At 47.3% G+C, this 17,695-nt stretch overlaps 1 protein-coding gene and 1 pseudogene across 1 annotated transcript in view; one reads left to right on the top strand and one right to left on the bottom strand.

Annotated features, from left to right (window-relative positions):
- LOC149357993 (uncharacterized) overlaps window positions 1–17,695 on the top strand; it is a 49,876-nt gene that overhangs the window by 15,554 nt on the left and 16,627 nt on the right. Inside the window, exons 6-7 of the mRNA XM_089576705.1 lie at window positions 1,288–1,459; window positions 16,875–16,975. Coding sequence (XP_089432831.1) covers window positions 1,288–1,459; window positions 16,875–16,975 — 273 coding nt within the window. The remainder of the gene's footprint in view (window positions 1–1,287; window positions 1,460–16,874; window positions 16,976–17,695) is intronic.
- LOC149357994 (uncharacterized) lies at window positions 6,432–7,636 on the bottom strand (annotated as a pseudogene).

The following is a 17,695-nucleotide window of genomic DNA, read 5'->3' as shown; positions in this document are numbered from 1 at the left end:
CAACTAGCACGACAACATCGACTGTGGTTGCTCCATGTCAGGCTTGTGGCAGCAGCCAACGTGCGAGAGAGACAGCGGAGGCTTTTCGCAACATGTGCACGTGAGGCAGGGATTTGTAGCTCTCAGTGCTTTATTCCTAATATCGAACAATTTGAGCTCGAATATCCCACCAGATAACTGTTTCAGTCATCGCTTGTTTTGCTGAGATTTGCTCCTTTATGTAAGCAAATAACTTGGAAAAAATTCTGTTAAAACTGGTCACGGATCTAGAATGCTTTCGTAGTCCAGATTCTAGCCATTACATTTTCAATCAAGAAGTTAAACAATATAGTATTGTGCTGAAGGCTAACATGATACAAGTATTCCAGTGTTATCTTCTCAAGATGTTCTTCTTCCTGAAAAAAAAATGTTATGCTGTATGCTGCTTCAGCGCTGGCTAGAAACCTTCGTCAACGAGCGCAATACATGCGCCATGAGCGTTTTTTAGTGGACATTCATAGCATATCGAATAGGTATTAGCGGAGAAGTATAACGCTTTACCGGATGCCACCTGCGCCTGCGCACGCGCCTGGTCCCACCTGTGTCACTGCGCGTGCGCAGGAGGGGTCCGATAACCTGATATTAGTCTCCGCTGATACGCGTCCGGTATGCTAAAACCGTCTAGTGTTACGTTTCTTTCTTACGTACTTAATGTTGCAAGCTCTACAGCACCTTCGGTGACCTTGTTTCGCAAGCTTGTCCAAGCGAATCTATTAGCTCCGGGCATGTATCGGCCATCAGTGCGACCACCACACGCGAGGAATGAGGTTTGAAATTTTGTCGTTTATGCGGCCCAGCCGCATAAACGCTACTCTTCACGTGGGAAGGGGGACGAAGGGAGAGATATAAAGGGGGGAGAGAAAGGTAGGCTACTTTTTTGCGTGTCCGTGGTCCATAACTAACGGAGTACACTGGGCACACTCTGAAAGTTTAGAGCCTTGAACTCAATGCTGACTATTTCAAGTATTTTAAAAGCGACTTGTGTAGACTTCAGAGCTGTTCTTTGCGATGAGGGTTCAGCCCAGGACACAGAATCTCGGCCTCTGTAAGGGAACGAGAACCTAAGCGGCGGAGCGTTGCAGCCAGGAGGAGACACTCACGGTCAAACAGAGGGCAATTATGAATTGATTAATTGTCTCTTCGCACCCGCAGTTCTCACATGCCAAATTGAATTCGGAACAACGTGTGGTGGCTAATTTGAGCAATCAGGTTTCGAAAAAGAAATTTCGCTCTTTTCTTTGTTTACAGCCGACTATGCTAATGGTGTACCCAACGTTTGTCGGGAAACTTGCGGATCATCCGCATCTACAGAATGTGGACACGACCAGCGTGACAAAACTGGTGGTAGGCGGGAACACCGTGAGCTCGTCTGCACTGCGGATGATCACGGTAAAGCTTGGTTTAAAGGGTGTCATCCAAAGTGAGTATACGAGTTTCACTATTTGCTATGCACTGAGTAGGAAAGTAGAAATTTCTCTGTTGATTATTATATGTGGGACATCAAACGCCGCGGTAAAAATTCTAATTAAATGAGAAATAGTATGTGCATTCTACACGAGCCAGATACTCTAAGCAGATCATGGCAGTGAGAAGGCGGTAGTTTCAGCGCATGTCTCGATAAGTGCGACTACCATGCCGGAAAGGGATTGTTCTTGAAAGCATCCTCAGTTCCACCCTCTGCTCGAGGACGTGCTTCCGAATATGCGCCAAAGGTATTTCTGCTGGAGATAAACTAGAGCGTATCGTTAGATGACAGCTGTGATGATAGAAAATTGGAGTGTCCCTACCAGTCGAAAGCAGATGTATGCATAAAATGCTCTGTAGTGCTGACGTAACACTGTCTAGACTGTTTTAGAGATGGTGCTAGCCACATTTTTGAAACGGGTCTCGCCCAAACCATGTCAGGCCACACCATAGCACAGTTCCTACGACGCCGACATCGCAAAAGTACCGAACGAGCCAGAGGCGCATATCTTCCCGATCATGTGCTCACAATTCAACGACACAGGCCTGTAATCTTACTGCGCAACGGGTCAAATTGAACCTTGTTTTAAGTTCTCGTCTCTGCAAAGGCAACCATGACATTCACGGTGCCGCTAGCGTGGACTCGACGGCACGCGCCCCGGACCACGTCCAATTTCTTCCGCCCCCAATCCACTTCCTTATAGTTGTCCCACGTTTGTTCATTGTGTAGCCCCAAGCAAAAAGGTGCGCATGAACGCATCCGGCAGGCGTCGAGGCTTGCATGCAATTATGATATGAAATCGCTCGTACACACAATATGCTAGGCACTGCCGCCGGTAACCCGATCTACGCTGTGCTTGCGCAGCCTTCACATTTTTTTAAAGCGCCCTTCTATTAAAAAAATTCGGAACGCTATACCAACAAACTCAATACACATTTTTTTAAAGCAGAACCTTCGGGGGCCCGCACAGCGCGCTTTTGTTCCCGGTGCTCCTGCTGATGCAGCGCGTTCCCAGCTGTATGCCATTCGCACGGAAAGCTTTGGAAAGCTTGGCTTCAGGGTCGGAGCGGCTTCCGTACGATGTCCGCCTGGGTCTGCTCAAAACGAGAGCGTAAAGGATTTTAAACTTAAACAGCCCTTACATCTTGCGTGCTGTGCTTCATTTTTGCGGAAGTGTACGAAGTACTGAAAGGTGCGCATTGTCTGCGGGGAGTTTGTGCACAGTGCAGGTGGCATGGAATTCGGCATACAGGGTGTCCAGGCTAATTTAAGCAAGGGTTAAAAATGAGATATTTGAGGTAGGCCAGGGAAACCGCTTACATACAGCTACCAGCCGGCTTGCGCATCTAGGCAATTTTTTGTATTGCTATTAATTACGGAGTAATTAATATAATTTTTATCAATGCGTAAATATTGACTTTAGACGGCAGATGTGAATAGCAAAGTTGGAGAGCACTTTCAGAAACCACCATTCTATTTATTTGCGATAAAGAAAGCCTCACGTGTGTCTTTTTACCGAGCTCCAAAGAAAGTCCGCAAAACACAAAAATTCACGTGACTAGCGCATTCGCGCGCCAGGATTGTGCTCTTTTCAATCCAGGCTTGAGTGAACGAAATCAGCTGCTGGCAAGGCGCGACAACCCCACTACTCCGGCAGACCGATATGTCGACGGTGGTTGCGACGCCGCGCGAGCCAGTCTGCAAGCTTGACGGCGCAAGTTTGGCCGCAACCACAGTCGACATATCGGCCTGCCGGAGCAATGAGGTCGTCGCGCCTTGCCAGCAGCTGATTTCGTTCACTCAAGCCAGGATTGAGAGCAGCACAGTCGTGGCGCGCGCATGCGCTAGTCACGTGATTTTTTTTTATTTCGCGAACTTTCTTTGGAGCTCGGAAAAACGATACACGTGAGGCTTTCTTCATCGCAAAATAAATAGAAAGGGGGTTTCTGAAGATGCTCTCCAACTTTGCAATTCAGATTTTCTGCCTAAAGTCAATATTTCATTTCATTTTATTACCTTAAAGACCCACGAGGGGTATTACATAAGGGGTGGGTACATATATTTTGGTGAGCAAGTGTTAACACAAAGAAATATGACTGGTAACATTATTAGCAAAGTTGGATGAGCACATGATGGCTGCGATTTCGTTGGGTAGGTCGTTCCAGTCTGTTGCAGTACGGGAAAAAAATGATGCGGCAAAGGTGGTAGTACGGGCACGAGGTCTGGAAACTTGAAAAGGATGACGAGTGCGATGAGATATGCGGGCTCGAGGGACGATGTAGGGTGCGTGGCCTAGTGAATTATGGAAAAATTTATGGAACAAGCAAAGGCTGGCAATGCGGCGACGAAGCGATAAGGGCAATAAGTCGGATTCAGCTTTCAACGCTGATACACTGATGTTGTAAGAATACGATGAATGGATGAATCTGGCTGCTCTGTTTTGGACTGATTCGAGTGTATTTATAAGGTTAGCTTGGTGCGGGTCCCAAATGGGTGAAGCATATTCTAATGTTGGTCTAACAAGAGATTTGTATGCTAATAACTTTACATGTTTAGGGGCTAGGCGGAGATGACGTCTTAAAAATCCAAGTGTTTTATTAGCAGATGAAATTATGTTCGTAACGTGCGTGCTCCAGGACAAGTCGCTACACAAGGTAATGCCTAAATACTTGTACGATAAAACCGGGTGTACAGGGACGTTAGCTATTACGTATGGGAAATGAAGCGGGTTGCGGCGACGCGTGAAGGACAAGATTTTACATTTATGAGGGTTAAGTTCTATTAACCAATTAGCACACCATTCTTGAATGCGGTTAAGGTCGTCCTGAAGAGATTTTTGGTCAGAGGCGTTATTAACTTGGCGATAAATTACACAATCATCGGCGAACATCCGAATATTACTGCATACATTCGTTGGTAAATCGTTAATATAAATTAAAAACCGAAGCGGACCGAGGACAGACCCTTGCGGGACACCTGACGTTACTGGAATAGGACGAGAGTTGTGGCTGTTAACGATGACGCACTGTGAGCGGTTAGTCAGGAATTCTTCTATCCATTTAAAGATATTAGAGGGGAGGTTCAAATATGAAAGTTTCAGTAGTAAGCGTTTGTGGGGAACCTTATCAAACGCTTTCGCATAGTCTAGAAAAACAGCATCGGTCTGTAGGTTAGAGTCAAGATTAGCATGCAAATCATGGATAAAAATGGCCAGCTGTGTTTCGCATGACAAACCTTTCCGAAAACCATGTCGCAGGATGAAAAAAGTTGTGACAGTCGAGGAAGCTCATGACACTGGAGTAAATGACGTGTTCCATGAGTTTGCAGGGTACACTGGTAAGGGAAATGGGACGGTAGTTAAGCGGCGAATTTTTTTTACCCGATTTGAAGACTGGAACGACCTTACCGCTCTTCCAATCGTGTGGTAGTTGACTTGTTAACAGTGACTGTGAAAAAAGTAGGCATAAAAATTGCGCACAAATATCATTGGTATTTTTCAAAAGCTTTGAGTTAATGTTGTCAATACCGGATGAAGATGAAAGTTTCATGTTTTCAATTAAGGACGAAATGCCAGATGACGTGAAGACAACTGGTGGCATAGCATCACTTATTATCGACGATGGTGCTGAAAAAGATGATGATATTTCAGTTTCTTTTGTAAATACGGATGAGAAGGCAGAGTTAAACACAGCGGCGCACTCAGCATCAGTCAAAACTGCGCCTGACTCATCTGTCAGGGTTATTTCTGGTGCATGATGCGGATTGATGACTTGCCAGAACTTTCTGGGGTTATTTGTGAGTATATTCGGCAAGTCCGAGTGGAAAAAGGTATGCTTGGCATTAGACATAGCAATGATATATGATTTTTCAGCTTCGTGATATTTTACCCATGCGCTATACGTCCCCTGAGACCTGGCTGAACGGTAAAGACGCTTCTTTTTGTTCTCCAAACGTTTCAGTGTTTTAGTAAACCATGGCTTTTGTGAATTAGAGCGAAAACTAATTTGGGGGATGAATCTATTGGTTAGACTTTCTAGTTTGTCTCTGAACAGTAACCAATTTTCTTGAATACTGCGGGAATGAAAACGTGACGAGAAGACTTGAAGGAACGCATTAAGTTCATTATTTATGGCGTTATAATTCCCTTTGTCATAAAGACGAATGGTTTTAAGGCATTTGCGGCGCCGGTTTGGCGTAAGGACAAGGTTAGCGTGGATAACTTTGTGATCGCTTATTTCAGGTAGGTATGTAACGGGCTGTACGCTGTCCGGATGATTGGTTAATAAGAGATCTAAAATATTGGCACAGTTCTGTGTTACGCGGGTAGGTTCAAGTATTACCTGAGTAAGATTGAGGTTGTTGCAAAATTCTAAGAATTCTCTTGTTTCTCCGTTGTTAGCTATAGGTGTGGGCTGGTTATGCCAGTCAATATTCGGAAAATTAAAATCGCCGAAGAGAAAGATTTGTGAATTAGGATGCTTTGTGGACAGATCACTTAGTACGTTATTAAGCTGACGGGAAAAATCGTGACTACTGTGTGGCGGCCTGTAACAAACGCCGAGTAAAACTGTGTTAGGTGCTGCGTTTAAGATTAGCCACAACATTTCGAGGTCGGATGAATCTTGTATTAGGGAACATGATAAATCTTGGCTGACAGCAATGAGTACACCCCTTTCTCGTGAATCGTTACGGTCTTTCCGAAAAACCTGAAAGGTAGAGCAGTAAGTACTTCGTTATCTGTTATGTCACCGCTCAGCCAAGTCTCAGTTAGTATAAGTAGGTTGCTATTTGATGACGAAACAAGGCTGGAAATAAGTTCACGCTTAGGAATAAAACTACGGATGTTAGTGTATATAGCGGAGAGCAAGAGGCTAGATAAAGAAGCTTTCGTGGTACGGTTTCTAGACGGTTCATGATGAGGTGGTTGCTAATCTGATTGTGAGGGACAAGTTACTATTTCCTTGACTGTTTTCGTAGTTTCGTCGAACACGTAGCGCCTGGGACCAATATGCAATGTCTTCAAATTCCAAGCAAATTTTGTTGCCTTTTCTTTTGCGAACGCGACTAGGTGCTTTCGTGCATTTCGGACTCTGAGGGAAAAGTCCTCGCCGACGCTGAAGTCAGTATCCTGAAACTTATGACCATTCGATAATATGGCATCTTTAATTTTAGATGGAAGTAAACTTGACGATGATTGGACGAGTGTGGTTAGATTTGTAACGGCCAAGGCGATGGGCGCGTTCGATGTTCTCAGGGTCAATTGTTACGCTCAAGTTCTGAAGGCAATGGTTGATGACTATTTCCTCAGAGCCTGCAAAATTTTCGGATGCGTTAGTATCGGGTATGCCATAGAATATCGGGTATGCCATAGAATATGAGGTTATTGCGACGCGAGTGGTTTTCTGCATCTTCTATTCGAGCCTCTAGAATGTCGATCTGTCGGGCCATCCCAGCACTCTCAGATTTCATTGCTTCAAAGTCAGTTTGAAGATCCGAAAGAGCTTGGAAATGGGCCTCCAGATCGGTCATTCGCTTAGTCAAGCTGGTTATGGCAACTTCAGTGCTATTTATCTGTGTCTTGAGGCCCTGTATTTCGGAAATGAGTGTTGTTTGACCGGGAGATAGATTTTTTAGTTCAGCGAGCACATCCTCGATAGTGTTAGGGCCTGGGTTGGATTCTACATCTCCTGCCAAGAGCAGCAAGGCACGCAAAACATCACTGCAGTCAGCAACAATGAAAACAAAGCACTGCGGGCTCGGCAGCTGCACTAAGAAATAATTGCTAGTTTTTTTTGCAAACAGAGAATACTTGTCACCAACCTGCATGATGAACAGCAGAGCATTAGTGACTCGTGCGGGAGCACAGCCACCGAGCCCACAGAGCGGGGACGGAGGTTGCAGCACTTTTGTATCGGCGGGTGATGACACTGGCGATGAGGCTTTCAATTGATCATGAAGGAACAAAAAGCCAGGATGTGGCGCTGTCGGACAGGATGAAGCGGTGATGTCAGGCGGAAGCAGCAATATGATGCCGTTATCACAGCAGCTTGGTGCTGTAGTCGACACAGTAGGGGGGGAAAGGGCCCGCAGAGCAGCGAAGAGCGCGTTGGCAGCGATGGCGAACACCTGCATGATGAACAACAGAGGATTAGTGACTCGTGCGGGAGCACAGCCACCGAGCCCACCCGTTGACGCGTTTTTACGCGTTTTTACGCGTTTAGAAAAATTATCTTTATTGCTAAATTATTAATTTCAAAACAAAAATTGCCTATGATGCGCAAGCCGGTTGGTAGGTATATATAGGTGGTTTCCCTGGTCTACCTCAAATATTTTATCTTTTAACCGTTGGCTAAAGTCAGCCTGGACACTCTGTATAGGCTGAATTTATTGATGTCAGTAGCCCGCCCAGCTCCGCCATCGGTCCGATTTTACCTGATGTGATTTTATCTGATATCTCCGAAGTCGGTATGGGACCGATGTGGGTTCTAAAGGGGCAAGGCCAATTGGGCCAGCCACATGGTTCCCACAAGGGGCCAATGTAGGTCTTTTAGGGGCAGACCCACCCCAAACGCTCCCGTTGTACCCTGAAAGCTTAATATCATGCACTAATTTTTTTTTCAGTGGCAGCCACAAATAAGCAACCCACCGAAATTTTCTTTCTGAAGTGATCCCATGTTGCACTTTGTGCAGGCAACGCACCATATCTTCGCGTTGCGCGGAGAGCCCATGTTTCTGTTTCGGCCTATAATTACATTCGGAGTCTCAGGTAGTCTAGTGCGTCCTGGACAGTGGGTGCACAGTCTTTCCTTCGCATGGTCTGATTATTCTGCACAGTTTAGTTGAGTGCGAGAGCTCAAACCAGGTAACTTGAAGTAAGCGAGTAAAGAGGCTTAGAATTACACCAAAAATTATCCATAAAAGTAAGTTATGAGTCCGCATATTAGAAATTTGTGAATTTTAAAAAAAATGCATGCAAAGCGCGATGGAGCCACGTCGGTGGGTTAAGCCTGGCTGTAGCCGATGTGAGACCGCCTGCGGCAACGAATCTGCTGCCCCATTTAGGCTTGCTGCGTCTTTTCTCGCATAGCGATCGCATTTTGGTTGCATTTACACCAAAGACCCCAACATGGTACCGATGTGGGCAGCTTGTGGGCGCGCCCGCTTTCCAGCCGTGGCACATCTGATGCGAGATGCTATCGGTGTCGTGTGTGCAGCCCCTTTCGCGGTTTTTTCCCTCATATAGCCACATTGATGTCCCGCCTGCCCTCAACTACCTTACAAGGGACCAATTTGGGGCGCATGTGGACGCCCCCTTTTTCCAGTCCTGCCACGGGCGATGTGGAACCTAGAGCGGGTTCGCGTGGGCAACTGAATTTGGGCTACCAGAGGTTTTTTCAGTGTAGAGCCCATATTGGCGCTGTATCTGTCTTCATGAACGCTACAAGAGACCGTTCTGGGCAGCATTTGGGCACGCCCATTTCCCAACACTGTCATGGTCTATGCAGGAGTTACAGAAGCTTTGTGTGGGCAGACCCGTTTAGATGTGCTGAAGTTCAGTGCTGAAGTTTTTTCAGCACTGAACCCACATTGATGTTGCATCTGCCTTCATATAAGCTAGGTGGGACTGACGTGGGCAGCATTTGGGGTCGTCCGTTTTCAAGCCCCGCCATGGACTACGTGGGACCTACAGCGGCTTCGTGTTGGCAGCCCCATTTGGGCTAGCACAGGTTGTTTCAGCATTGAGCCCAAATTAACCTCAATTTGTCCTCAAGTAGCCGACAAGGGACGGATCTGGGCTTGGTGTAGGAATGGGGCATGAGGTAGGCCTAGCAACGCCGCTATGGGACCCGTGTCAAAGGGGCAAAGCCCAGCCTGGCCCACTTATTCCGCACAAGAGGCCGATGTAGGTGCATTAGCGGTTGCTCTAGCCCCACTTGCCCATGTGGGACTCACTAAAGCCCCCATTGCGTGCTACTCGGGCACTTCCTGTGCTTCACTTTAGCAAGGCTATCTGCAATTCACTCTTGTCCCGTGCTTCCCTCATGATTTTTTTATCATCTTAACATGAACACTATCATTATCCTCTCCGTTGCTGGCTGTGTTGTTCTCGATTTAATTTCGAGCCTTTCGTCAGCCTGCAAGTTCGTGCCGCTTTTAGTGCTGGCTCTATTAGGCTAATATGCAATATCTTCTTGGGCGACATTGGTAAGCTGCTGTTCGTCACTTTACGTGCCAAATGGACAAGGCCTGATGCTTATTCTCATATAAATTTCTCTCTAATGGTGCGGATCTGCAATCACCGCTTTCGCTAGATAGGTGTGTTCTTATGCAACTTCTAATACATCGTTGCCTATCGTGAGCTATTGTTACCATCCCCGGAATCTCTAGAGATCAGTTTTCTATATATAGATTTTACCCTCACCGTTCTGCTTTTATTGCATCGGTCCAAACACGATCTCCGGTTCCTCCCCTGAGTTACTTAGAATGGCAATGTAATCGGCAAATGAGGTTTCTGAGGTGTTTGCGGTTAACTCTTATTCCCAGCTCTTCAAAGTTTTACCCTCGATGTCTCGTGTCAACACGTGGTGTAAGCGAAAGATTTCGTCTTCTTACTTGACATCTTTCCTTACAGGTATTTTAACACTTTTCCCTTGGCGAGTTGTGGTCGCTGCGCAATTCTTGTAGCTGTTGTAAAGAAATTTACATGGGCCTCTTTCGTTGCCTGGTTGAGCATAGCCAAAAATTCTAGGCAAAAGCTGTTCTGAGCGGGAAACCATCGACGAATGTAACTTTTTCACATAATGCAAGATTTCGCTATAACAATCAATACACCTGCAGATGATCGGCGGCAGTCTTGAATTCTTTTTATTAACGTTTTTCTTATCGTCAAAAGCATTCCCTTTTGCTTTTCTATGGCAGTCTTAACTGTTCGATGCGATCGATGGAACCATTTTAAAAGAGAGATTTTGCTACATATCAGAAGAATATAATACTACTTTCAATATTTCCATAAAAGAATCTTACAATTTTTCAATTGTCAAAATTTTGTCCGATAATGTTGGAAACGCAATGCTTGTATGTCTGATGGTGTTTTGACTGAAATAACTGCTTTTTCGTAATCTAAGCTGACACAAATAAGCAAATAAGTGCTACTTAATTTCTGCGCATTTTTATATTACCTGAATGAAGTTGTGATTGTGGTCTATTGTGGAGTACCCTCTCCGAAAACCAGCCTGTTCCTTTAGTTGACTGAGGCCAAAGGGTACTATGATTCTATTAGCGCCTTATCAATGTACTATGCATTGTAAGCGGCAGTAACCTAATCAGTCTGGAATTTTTCACCTATAACATCCTCATACTTGTGGATTGTTATAGTGCTGGTATTTCCCCCAAGGTTCCGGTTTGCTTGAGGTCAAGAGACATGAGGGGATGGTGTCGAGACAGACATGACGTCAAGAAACAGTGTTTCTAGGCCAACACCTTGGCTGTCGTTCGACATAATGTATATCTATCTACGGTTATTTGATTCTCATCTAAAAGTTTCCCCTTTGTACTACTTGTAAGACATTTCATGCTTTTGTATTAATTACTTTGGCGATATCCATTTCTAAAAGTTTGACTGGCGCGCTAATCTAAGCGATTACAAAAAACACAAGGCAATATGCATGCAAGGTGTTCTTCCAGCCGTGTTGGGCTCTATTGTACCTCCAGCGCGCACGACGGAATTTTCCCCGTACACAGCAATTCTTTGCGCGAAATGCATAGTTGTGTCGGATGCAAAAAAAAAATTCTATATAACTTGAATCTGGACATTCCAGTTTGCACAATATGCTTGCTCAAGCTTCACTCTATTAGAACCTTGCACCACTTTCACAGACAAGTGAGCACTTATGTGTTCTTGGGAGTTGCGAGCACGCACAGTACTCTCGAGCTACTACATTCTCTGAGCTTTTCCAGTGGGCACAGAGGAACGCAGTGAGATACGTGGTTACCGGCCAAGAGCCTTTTGGTAGGCTCTAAACTGTAACATGCAAGTACATACAACTTGTAAGGTATCGGTAGCGTTCGCGGGGGTCATCGGAACGCGGCTGGGGGCACTCAAAGCGGAGCGTCTCCTTTCTTGGAACGCGGCCGCTCGCGAACGCGCCGGGAAGTCCGGGTGTCCACCGCCCCGCGGTACCGTTTCGCGCACGTGCTGGCGCGAAAGTGTATTTGTCTTTGTTTTTCACTTTTATTGTGCAATGGAAAGGGCGTTTTGGCCTACGGAAGCTGGAGGGCTGGCCATGCTCGCAGGTAAACCAATCATGTGAGCAGTGTAACATGATTGGTTGCTACGAAATGTGGGCCGGGCCTTTAGGTCTTTAAAACCGGACCCCGGAGCCGGAAGCGGGGTTCTGCGCTAAGGAGAGATGCAACGCATCTTCGGCAACGCCGAGTAGGGGCCTCCCCTAGTATTAGCCAGATCCACCTTTTTGTGGTTTGTCCTTTTTGCTGCTTAATGTGTCTAGTGCCTTAACTTGTATCTATTGTAAATACTGTACATAAAATTTGAAGTGTTCGCTTTACCCCTGCGTCTCAACTGAACACAAGACCGTCTCTGACGGGCACCCCTGGTGCGAAGAGCTTCAGTCTTCCAGTTGAAACTAACCCGTCTCTGGCGGGGCACCGCTGGTGCAATAAGGAAGACGAAAGAACCTGTGAAACTTTACTGGCGCAGTCGACAGGATCCTGCGGCCTTCGGAAGACGGCGCAGGAAGAAGACAAGGCAGGGAGAAAGCCGACGACAAGGCGACAGGTCAGCGTTCGTGAACGGACCTACGGAGACACGGCGGCAAGGACGCAAGGACCACGGCAGTAGTCCAGCGACGCGGGACTGCGTCCGGTCAAGGAAGCAGCGCGTCGGGAACTTGACGGTCACCGGCGGCGGACCAGCGGCGTGCGACAGCTCATCGCAGCGTCCGAGGAAAGTGGCGGTGGACTCCGACGCCAAGCAGCTGGCAATGCGGATCGACGCATCGAAACCGTGAGTTTCCTTGGTCGCATTGTTCACGTCCCTGTGTTCGAGCCGGTAGGACAGCTGAGGGGTACGGAAGGCGGTATGGAAAGCTATCCAAGCCGGCCCTCACTCGATGTGAGGTACCAGGTTGAGTTAGCGAAGGTGCGCTTAGCGGACCTTCAGGCTCAACTCGCGAAAGTGAATGGCGGAAAGGCGGTGCTTCGCGAGGAAGAACCTCAGGATGTAAAGTATGTCTTGAAGGTTATAGAAGCAAGACGCCAGCAGGTAGAGCTCGAGATCTCTAAGATCAAGGAGAGCAGAAGAGCCAGTCAATCAGCCACGGAGAACTGCTCCGAGTCCCGAGAGATGAGGCCGCCTGTGCTGGAAGACAAAGACTTATCCTGCTCAAGCACAGGTGGAGGAAAGAGCAGTCAGGTCGCTGTAGGTAATCAGCCGATATGCGCGGACGCCTCTTTGTTGGGAAATGCCGCAGAGAGCGAAAACGAGATTTCTGAAGGAATCACAGCTTCGCCACTGCGGGCGGCTAGCAAAGAACAGGATCAGCCCAATTCTGATGATCCAGGCCCAATTGAGACCAAGGTGTCCGATAACAAACAGGACAACGGTCAAATTCCTGCAGGCTCGGTGACGGAGGTTGTGACCTCCGACACGTCAAAAGAGCGAACGAAAAATAGCCAGGAAAAAGTAAAAAGAGAGCCAGCTTTCCGCGAAACTGGAATCTCTGGTGGAAAAAGTATCGGGATGGAACGCAGCGCCGTCCAGTTGTCGAACGCGCCCGATGTGCGTCCGATCAGGTCATCTGATGACAGGGAAATGTGTGGCGACTTGCCACAAGACAAATTCAGGCCGAATGACTGTGAGGGGGCTCATGGAGCCCCAGAGTTAAACAATGCTACGGAGCCGACAAGCTCCTATAAAGTAGGGAGCGGCAATTTAAATGTTTGCCCTTGCAGTAACAGTACGCACCGTGCTACAGGTCGCAACATCAAATGTAGCAAGACTGACCGTACTGATATATTTGGACGGCCCAGGGGCTATGCTCCTTGTGCAGCACGCGGTTCGTACCGGCGCGCCGGAGAGAGCGTGCCCTTAGGTGCGTTGTGTGGTCAGGGGTTTAGACCCATCGAGAACCGGGACGTGTTTGATCCTGGGGGTCACTAGCTGTTGAGTTCTTGCCCCGCTGTGGCACCGGCCTAATGAGCGTAGTAGCCATTGGGCGTTGATCGTATCGATTGAGACGCGTGGTGGCTCGAAACGCACACAGGGACGCTCGGTGCGACTAAGGAGGCTCACGTGGCCACTTACGGACGTCGTGCGAGTGCTACTGAACGCTCAAGTTGCGAGTGTCTGTGTGTGTGCGTGTGCTCGTTCGCGAGCAGGACGAGGGTGTCCACTTGGAGGTGGTGAACTGGGTGCAACGCACCAACTTGGACGCTGTGTTACGGCGCACGGCAGGCATGCCACTGGGTGTATTTTAGTGTGCAATTTGCTTGTTTTCTTGGTGCCCGTAAGCATTTTCTGTAATGTGTTGGTGCGCGTGTGCATTATTGTGCTTTTGGTTTTGTCGCTGCCAGTACTTGTGCAGCTGCGGTATGTCACCCACAGGGTGGTTTTGTGACCCGTACCGATCCCTTCTTTTTATAATTCTAAAAGTGGCATTTGAGCCCTTTGTAGAATCTTGGGGAGGGCGTGTAAGGTATCGGTAGCGTTCGCGGGGGTCATCGGAACGCGGCTGGGGGCACTCAAAGCGGAGCGTCTCCTTTCTTGGAACGCGGCCGCTCGCGAACGCGCCGGGAAGTCCGGGTGTCCACCACCCCGCGGTACCGTTTCGCGCACGTGCTGGCGCGAAAGTGTATTTGTCTTTGTTTTTCACTTTTATTGTGCAATGGAAAGGGCGTTTTGGCCTACGGAAGCTGGAGGGCTGGCCATGCTCGCAGGTAAACCAATCATGTGAGCAGTGTAACATGATTGGTTGCTACGAAATGTGGGCCGGGCCTTTAGGTCTTTAAAACCGGACCCCGGAGCCGGAAGCGGGGTTCTGCGCTAAGGAGAGATGCAACGCATCTTCGGCAACGCCGAGTAGGGGCCTCCCCTAGTATTAGCCAGATCCACCTTTTTGTGGTTTGTCCTTTTTGCTGCTTAATGTGTCTAGTGCCTTAACTTGTATCTATTGTAAATACTGTACATAAAATTTGAAGTGTTCGCTTTACCCCTGCGTCTCAACTGAACACAAGACCGTCTCTGACGGGCACCCCTGTTTCGAAGAGCTTCAGTCTTCCAGTTGAAACTAACCCGTCTCTGGCGGGGCACCGCTGGTGCAATAAGGAAGACGAAAGAACCTGTGAAACTTTACTCAACTCTTACCTCAACTGGGTCTGCATTACATATTCAGTTAGTACATAATGTGCTTTAACTTACAGAGTGCTGTCTCTCTTTTAATATACGGATAACACTTCATACAGGACCATGCTAGAAAAGCTCGCGCTCCTCTTCAGTCTACTTTTTAGGCGCCTTTATGCCTTGGCCATGTAGACAGGTTAAATGAGCATAAAGGCTTGAAAGGACACTTAAGCTCCGCCTTAAGGGTATGATGCGATAGCGTTAATAGGTCTCTGAGGGGCCCGGGGTCCTCTTTGCGGATCACTTTGCAGATACGGAGAAAATCTCTTCTTTCACCATTTTTCACCACCAGTCTTTTCTTTCACCTACGCTAAAATGACAAAACTACAATATGTTACGATTACAGATCCCTCCCGCAGATTTACAGTCCTTGTCAAAAGTATAAAGCTCAAGGGGACTGCTTCCGAGCCCTCTTGCATACTGAGGAACACTAATCTCACGAAGGCGGGATCAACGTAAGTCCTCAACCCTCCCAAGTTAGGGAACGCCAGATGTGTTAAAGAGTGCTGCTACATGGCTTGGAAGCAAACCCCTCGGGCTGTATATTTTTGACAAAGGCTGTGCTATTTGTCTGTCGCCTAGGTTCTGCCTTCACGCCCATATGTGCAAAACTGGTTATTACTTTACGTTCATGGATCGTGGGGAGAACCTCGTATCGCTCGTGGCGCACTAGTGCAGCTCGTAAGCGATGCACCAGTGCCCCGGTAGGTAGCTCTTTCAAACATAGCCACCGGTGGGGCTTGTGAGACCAATGTTGCTCTTCCCCAGCAACGTCTCGTGACCACTCATTAAAACAAATGCCACCTGCCACGGCGAGCAGTTTGCTCACAATCCGGTGGCCAGGTTGTGATAACGTAACAAGGTGACGTGACCTCGGTGGCGGGTGTAACAGCTTATTTTTTCGACACCCCAACGCCGCCGACGCCGGGTTTTCCGCTGAACGATACATTTAACTTTGTGACATTAAAAATCCAAGTCCTGCCACTATGTTCCTTAAAAATTGCGTCGTTGTCTCAATCCTTTAAGCCATGCCGTAACCAGCTTTCCTGGATCTTGACAACTGGCGCCCTTTGTCGGCCGCCAATAGCGAAGACCGCATGATCGAATGAAAATATCTTCCTTTGATACAGATAGCTAGAGTCCCGCGATGTGGTAAGCGAGTAAATTTACACCAATGGCTGCCTCGCACTAAAAAAAGAAAAATAGATGCGAAAGCAGGTGTTCATTCAATTGAACGAGACTCTTTAGCTGCGCCTTAAGGGTATGACGCGATATAATTAGTGGGTTAATGCCCATATACGCAGAATTGGTCATTCCCTGCTTAACATCCGCAGATTATCTGCTTAACATTCATAGAGTCCTCATGCAACTGCCAGCGCAGTGGCACAGCGGTTAAGCGATGCGGCACTTTAGTGGCAGGTGGCTGTTTGTATCGCAGCCACCGGTAGGGATTGTGCAACTCATGTCGCTCTTCCCGAGCAACATCTCGCGCATCTAGCGCGGCTCTCCTCCGAACTTACCCGAGTTTGCTTGAGTAAGTACTCGAGACTACACAAGCAACTCGGGTAAGTTTGGGTTGCTAGGCAGCAGCAAAAGATCGCAATAACGTCCGAAAGTAGAATGACAGCATTCTTAGACGGCGTTGGTGAGCGTATAAGTGCTTTCGCATTAATACATGGTGTGCTCTGAACATCCAACCTTCTCGCAGTAATTTTTGATGCTTAGCACCATGCAGCACATGGTGGCAGCCGAACAAAAATGGAAGCACTTGCTCAGATTTTGTGAACTTCTCAGGGCATTAAAGTAGTGTTAAATGCATAAGCCTAGTGGAGAGAATGATCGGGCAAGCCAATTAGATTTTCGTTGTTTCCAAGTGACGCTACTTTAAAAAAACAAGTCTTCAGTCCATTATTATCACAAGAGTATTTGTGGAAACTGCCCCTCCTTCTGCAGCGTACGCCATGACAGAGCTTACGGGTTGCATCACCTGTTCGATTCCACAACTGGATGACTACGAGAGTGTCGGAAAGCCAGCACCTTGCGTTGAGATGAAGGTAAGTGTTTTTCTGAATATGTAAACGCATAGACAGAGCGAGTGGATTTTCTTCTTTTTCTCGGGTGCCGTGTATGACATTCTGAATATTAACAAAATATCTAGAGGAGTGCAGCTAAGAACAGAATGCTTGCGTTTATCCAAAGTGCCGTTTATGGTTTTAGAAGAATATAACGTAGAGCTTCAGCCTTAAGACGCAATTATGCATCCACGACGGTTCGCTAATCTGGGTTTTGCGCCGGCGCGCAGAGAATACAGAATTGCCCGTTTTCTTGAACAAGTGGGATACGGCTTCCGACGCCGTTTCCTAAGGCCATGGAAATGTTTTCCTCTTTCTCGTCGCTTTCATAAAATCATAGCTCTGCCGCTCTGCCGCACCTTATCTGAAACTCCCCGCGGGTCTCCTTTTTCGAAATCATGCAAGCTTTTTGGTTTAAAATTTTTAGTGTGACAGGAAAACGCATCAGCGTTTCAACCATCATCAGCAGCTCAAGGCTGTAGAAAAGCCATAAAACCTTCTCAATAGTTAAGGCTGGTGTTCTTTGGCAGCGCCTCAGTTTACTAACTGCTAAATTATGGGCGCATGAGATGGCCGGGTTTAGAAATCGAGTTTTATAACTTGCCTCTATATAAAGCTATTTTTTAAACTCTATGTTAACTTGGTAGCTTGGCTTGCAGAAGTCGAAACGGAACTGTGCTGCAGCACTGGGTGACGAAGAAT

Source organism: Amblyomma mixtum, chromosome 3, assembly GCF_055824585.1.
Source record: "Amblyomma mixtum isolate Tamu chromosome 3, ASM5582458v1, whole genome shotgun sequence".
Classification (NCBI taxonomy): Eukaryota; Metazoa; Arthropoda; class Arachnida; order Ixodida; family Ixodidae; genus Amblyomma; species Amblyomma mixtum.
Note: the sequence above shows the minus strand (reverse complement) of the source record. Positions and strands in the feature narration are given on the sequence as shown.